Here is a 5,999-nt window from a genome sequence, read left to right as displayed (position 1 = left end):
ACATGGCTTCCAGTTCGACCTCGTCCACATTCGACACGGTGCCATCGAGTGTTAAAAAGCGAAAGGCGAAGCTTGAATTTACGGGTATGTCCCTCTTTGGCTAATGTACTTTCAAGATGGAGGGGCAACATGGCGACCCGCATTTGAACCCCTCACCCGTATGCATTTTCATTGGCATATTATAAACTTACGAGAATACTTTATTACTTGAAATAAGTAAATATACATTAATGAGCACATATATTTTTGAAAGAACTAAGTGTTTTTAGCTAAAAAAAAAACTTTAAAAAGTTACACAGTGTAGCTTTAAATTAGTCCCAGACTAAAACGCATGTTGGATCAACTTGCACTGTCATATCCGAAAATGTCAATGCCATTGTTTTGTCTCAAGATGCACACCAGCAATGTTTTTGTTTTTTTCAAAGGCACATTTATAAAAGCTACATAACTGTCAGAATTAACTAAGACTTAATCTAAACCCTGTCTGTGAAACCAAGCCTATGTGTGTTTCCTTGGGTTCTTGTGCAGGGCTTTGATATCACTTCACTTTCATTTCAGATTTGATAGTGTTTGAGTACCTTGCTAATTTAGTTCAAAGACAAAATTATTATTTTCTGCATTGTCTTGGAAAAACGAGGAATCCACATAATCCCACAGTAGAGTAGAACGAATGCATATTAAATCAACTCAGTGAGCAAGTTTTAAAGAAGGCTTGTTTGGCTCAAGTAATCTTCTTTTCTGCTTTATATTTCTTTCAGTGTTTCCCGGGTTCTAATGCAAGAGGGTGGTGCTAACGAGTGAAAAGAAGCCCAGAATTTCCCCGCTCCTTTCCCCACAAACTTTTAGAGGCAACACCGTCGCATCCTGACCACAGACTGCAGGTTGCATTAATTCACAGAATGACTGTTGCGACGGGCGACCCAGTCGATGAAGCCGCAGCTCACCCGGGTCAGCCACAGGACACGTACGACCCGGAACCGGACCATGAGTGCTGCGAAAGGGTGGTCATTAACATCTCTGGCCTGCGCTTTGAAACGCAGCTCAAAACTCTGTCTCAGTTCCCAGAGACATTGCTCGGGGACCCCAAAAAGAGAATGCGCTATTTTGACCCTCTGAGGAACGAGTACTTTTTTGACAGGAACCGGCCAAGTTTCGATGCCATTCTCTATTACTACCAGTCGGGCGGAAGACTGCGGAGGCCTGTGAATGTGACTTTGGATATTTTTTCTGAGGAGATACGTTTTTACGAGCTCGGGGAAGAAGCCATTGAGATGTTCAGGGAGGATGAAGGATTTATTAAGGAAGAGGAGAAACTCCTGCCGGAAAACGAGTTTCAGAGGCAGGTATGGCTGCTCTTTGAGTATCCTGAAAGTTCAGGGCCTGCCCGGATTATTGCCATCATTTCAGTCATGGTCATTCTCATATCTATAGTCAGTTTTTGCCTGGAGACTCTTCCGATTTTTCGCAGTGATGAAATGGAGAAGCACAAAGCATACGATACCAACTCCAACTCAACAATTACCCACACCTCCTCCTACTTTACTGACCCTTTCTTCATCTTGGAGACTCTTTGCATCATATGGTTCTCCTTTGAGTTCCTGGTGCGGTTCTTTGCATGTCCCAGCAAAGCTGGCTTCTTTGTCAATATAATGAACATCATTGATATTGTGGCTATAATACCTTACTTTATCACCTTGGGCACGGAGCTAGCAGAGAAGCCAGAGGATGGTCAGCAAGGGCAGCAAGCCATGTCACTTGCCATTTTGAGGGTCATCAGATTGGTACGAGTCTTCAGGATCTTCAAACTTTCTCGTCATTCGAAAGGGCTGCAGATTCTCGGCCAAACGCTCAAGGCCAGCATGAGGGAGCTTGGGCTGCTTATCTTCTTTCTCTTCATCGGAGTCATCCTCTTTTCAAGTGCCGTCTACTTTGCAGAAGCGGATGAGCCCGACTCACAGTTTATAAGCATCCCTGATGCCTTCTGGTGGGCAGTGGTTTCAATGACAACAGTAGGGTACGGTGACATGGTTCCAACTACCATCGGAGGCAAAATTGTGGGATCCCTGTGCGCTATCGCTGGTGTGCTGACCATTGCCTTGCCCGTGCCGGTCATAGTCTCAAACTTCAACTACTTCTACCATCGAGAGACAGAAGGCGAGGAACAGGCCCAGTACCTTAACGTGACCAGCGTTCCCAAGATAGACTCATCAGAGGACCTGAAAAAGAGCCGCAGCGGCTCAACCATGAGCAAGTCTGACTACATGGAAATTCAAGAGGCTGTTAACAACAGCAACGAGGACTTTCGAGATGAGAACATCAAGACTGGCAACTGCACACTAACCAACACTAACTATGTTAACATCACCAAAATGCTTACAGATGTATAACCGCTTTGAACTGCCTTTGACCAGAAGGTGAGATAAATAAGGGGTGTGCAACCCCAGTTTTGAAGGCTCCACACGCCTCATGGAAAAGTTTCAAGACGGGAGATTTGAAATGTGTCCATTTGAGTGAAGGATCAGTGAAGAAGACCTGTCCATCATTCCATCTCCATTCCCTCTCGCAAGTTCTGGGAAACCTGATTGGTGGGGGACGTTGTTTTGCATTCTTGTGTTCAGTGTCTGCATGGAGTTTGTCTATCCTGTGTGACTGTGCTAGTAGTCAGTCTGCTTGCAACAGTAGCCAATCGTAGCCTAACCAGTAGATACAAGCGTAGCATAGAGGGACCAATTCCTGACTCCCATTTCCCCATTCACTGCCAACCCGAGGACCCCTTGAGTCTTTTTTGGGTGTATTTGTACCTGGGAAGAACAAGAATGTTGTCACTCCAAATTGATTAGTGGCATATAAAAACATGGAGGAGATGACATATTCGTGAAGAATCCCCATGGAGGATATATTTCTCTGTGAACGCACAAACGCTGCCTGTCCTGCCAGCCGCAACAGCGTACCACGTGCGGTACCTACATTTTTTTACATTCCACCTTGTGACGAAGAAATACATGCATAACCCACTCTGGAGGCCTGGAAGATGGGTTATGTGGCCCCGTTTTTCCCTCTGTCGCTGCCAGCATACTAGGATCTCAGTGTGCCCCGTGTTCGAGTAAACAGACCTGAAAGTTTAAAGTTGCCCTTTTTTCCATCGTCGTCATTCCACTATACTGCATGAACATCTGCCCTCCATTGCATCATTTCTGTCAGTCACTTACTTTTCCCAGCATTGTAAGCTTCCAAGCATTCCATGTGTATGAGAAATGTCTTTTGTAATGAAGATCTACCCCTACAAGCGCCTGATGGGGGGTTGCAGGAGTGTAGATGTTTAACTGTGACATTGCAGCCAACAACAGCAAAACACTAGCTCACTCAAGTCAGGTCACCAAAGATGAAGTTCACTGCCGCTATTTATTGCATTTTAATGTTGTTTTTACATTTTAGTGCCATTTCATGGTGCATCCTGCTCATAATATGATGCTGGAGAATTTCGATAAAACTTGTATGAAAATGATGCTTCCTTGAATAGCTTTTGTAAGAGATAGGAACTACTTTACTACATTTGTGGTGCATGTCTGTACACATTCCTTGTAGCATGCATGTCGTGAGAATGATACTTATACAACTAGAAATAAGTATTCATATCTTTATCAATATAAATATTTTTCTCTGTGAGATTAACAGTATGTGCAATATTATAAATGCTTGTTTTTTTTTTTAAGGTAAAGATTTTGCAAATACTTTTCTATGTTAGTAGGCTAATACATTGGTTGGGGAGTAATAGCCCACTTTCAGGGTCGAATAAGGTTGTTAATTTCCGTTTGGTTTAATTAAGCAAGGGAGAGTGAGATGCACCAAGTAAAATGAGCATTGCAAAGCACCACATTTGGATATGGGGGAGATCTAACGTTAAAAAATCTCAATCTCTGATTTAATAACAAGGGATTCTGATGATGTTTGTCCCATTAAATGTTGGTCGGTTTGTTTGTGACACGTCTAGTCTGTAGCCTGTTCTCATAACTAAAGATGGTTTACTTAGTATTGCCTTTTGCCTTAAAGACCTCATGAAATCAAACTTGGACTTTTGCCGTTTTTATGTATATTAAGATATATTTCAAATTTTCAGCCTTTCTGAGAAAATGTCTTAAATAAAAATGTCTTAAATTTGGCAAATACTCTTAAATAAAAATGTCTTAAATTTGGCAAATACTCTCTAGAATGAGAACGTCCTCCCTAATGTTATAGCAACAAACAAATTTATATATATATATATATATATATATATATATATATATATATATATATATATATATATATATATATATATATATATGTATATATATATATATATATATATATATATATATATATATGTATATATACACACACACACACACACACACATATTAGTGCTGTCAATCGAAAAAAAAAAACCAAATTAATCACATTTTTCTGAAATGAATCGCAGGTTTTTTATATTTTTATATTATAATAATTTCAGTTGCTGTCCAAATGAATGTAGAAACTAATTAAATACAGTATATTTTAAATATTTGTTGTAGTGGCATCTTTTTATGAATGAAGGCCAGTATCACTGATACTAATACTGCTACTGATGTGATTAAAATGACTTAATTTAAGTGAACTTAAGACAATCTTCACATAAACTCATTATAATAAACGTCATATTTACCTGTGGCCTTCATACCTGTCTAACTTTTAGGAAATATACAGAAATGTATAATAAAGTTATTAAACAGTCTGCACTACATAAATAATAAATTAATTATAAAGTTATCCTTATTAAAGCTACAATTTTCTCTGTTACATTTGTTCTTTGATTGACATTAATGACAGACACCACAGCAACTGGTTTATTAGGCTACTGTCACTTTAAGAGCTGCCCGAACATGACGCGGATCTGATGCACTGTCACGCGCGTCTCATTTTCTCAACTCTTTAAGGTCATTCAAGACGTTATTTAACTCATTTAAGATGCACTTATGAGAATACGCGACAAAACAGACATTTTGGCACAATTCTGTGTGTTATTGTTCGTACAAGCACAAAAGAGAACTCGATTCTGGCGCGATGTCTGTGCGTGCGATACTGGCACGCGTCTTTCTGTGTGTCACATGTGTGTCACATAGACAGGACATTCACAGTAAGAGCGTTCTCTTTTGTCTTGTTGCGCTTGAATGGTTTAAAAGCATTTGCATGAATAAGAGCGTGATCATATAATGTAATGCAGACAAAATGGATGCTGCGTTAATCGCTTACATTAACAGTAATTTTGACAGCACTAATATATAATTTACTTTTACTTATATACTTTTTCTTCTTTTCTTTTATTAACCCACTTGTCTTTAGTCATAGCATTGTTTTTGTGAAACTATTTCATGGGGTCTTTAAAGTGGCAAATAACAGCAGAAAACCTCAGGACCTATGCAATTTATAGATTAGAAGTACAGAATCTCTGTGTAATTAAACCGAACATACCCTACAACCCCAGTTTAAACATGTTCAAATGCCCAAGGTTTTTCTCAGAATTAGATTCACTCCACTGCCAAACTACTTGGCAGATCTCCCTGCCACTATGTTTGCTGTTATGCTGGCCTAATGAGATGTAGACCTCCTGCCATCGAAGCTAAACAAATTCTCTTTGAAAACTTAGCTTCTTAGTCACTGCCATTTCCAAGAACATGGTGTCCCATAGCTTCAGCAAGTAAGGGATGCCTGAACCCATGCTAAGCCATGTTACCTTCTTTCACCAGTTTTAGCAAGTTTTTAGTGGCTAAAGCAGAGATTGATAACATCGTATTGCAGAAGTGTCTCACAGACTTGGAAAATTGAGTGACATACTGCAGCCATTACTTTTATGTTCAGCTTTAATGGATGTGCTGCATTTCTTTAGCTGCTTTTCCACCGTCAGGCCAATCGGTTCTAAGATTGGAACGGAAGCCTGGTTCGACACAACACGATTACAGTCGTTCTGGGCCCATTCTCAT

The 5,999-nt window shown here is 40.0% G+C and overlaps 1 protein-coding gene across 1 annotated transcript; it reads left to right on the top strand.

Moving 5' to 3' along the window:
- Positions 1-899: 899 nt before the first annotated feature.
- On the top strand, positions 900-2,387 carry kcna2b (potassium voltage-gated channel, shaker-related subfamily, member 2b; the record flags this gene model as incomplete). Its single annotated transcript, XM_079801801.1, has 1 exon — positions 900-2,387. The coding sequence occupies one exon, from the start codon at positions 900-902 to the stop codon at positions 2,385-2,387; it is 1,488 nt and encodes a 495-aa protein (XP_079657927.1).
- Between the last annotated feature and the right edge of the window lie 3,612 nt (positions 2,388-5,999).

Source organism: Gobio gobio, assembly GCF_949357685.1.
Source record: "Gobio gobio genome assembly, chromosome: 21".
Lineage (NCBI taxonomy): Eukaryota > Metazoa > Chordata > Actinopteri > Cypriniformes > Gobionidae > Gobio > Gobio gobio.
This window is presented reverse-complemented; position numbering and strand designations above follow the sequence as displayed.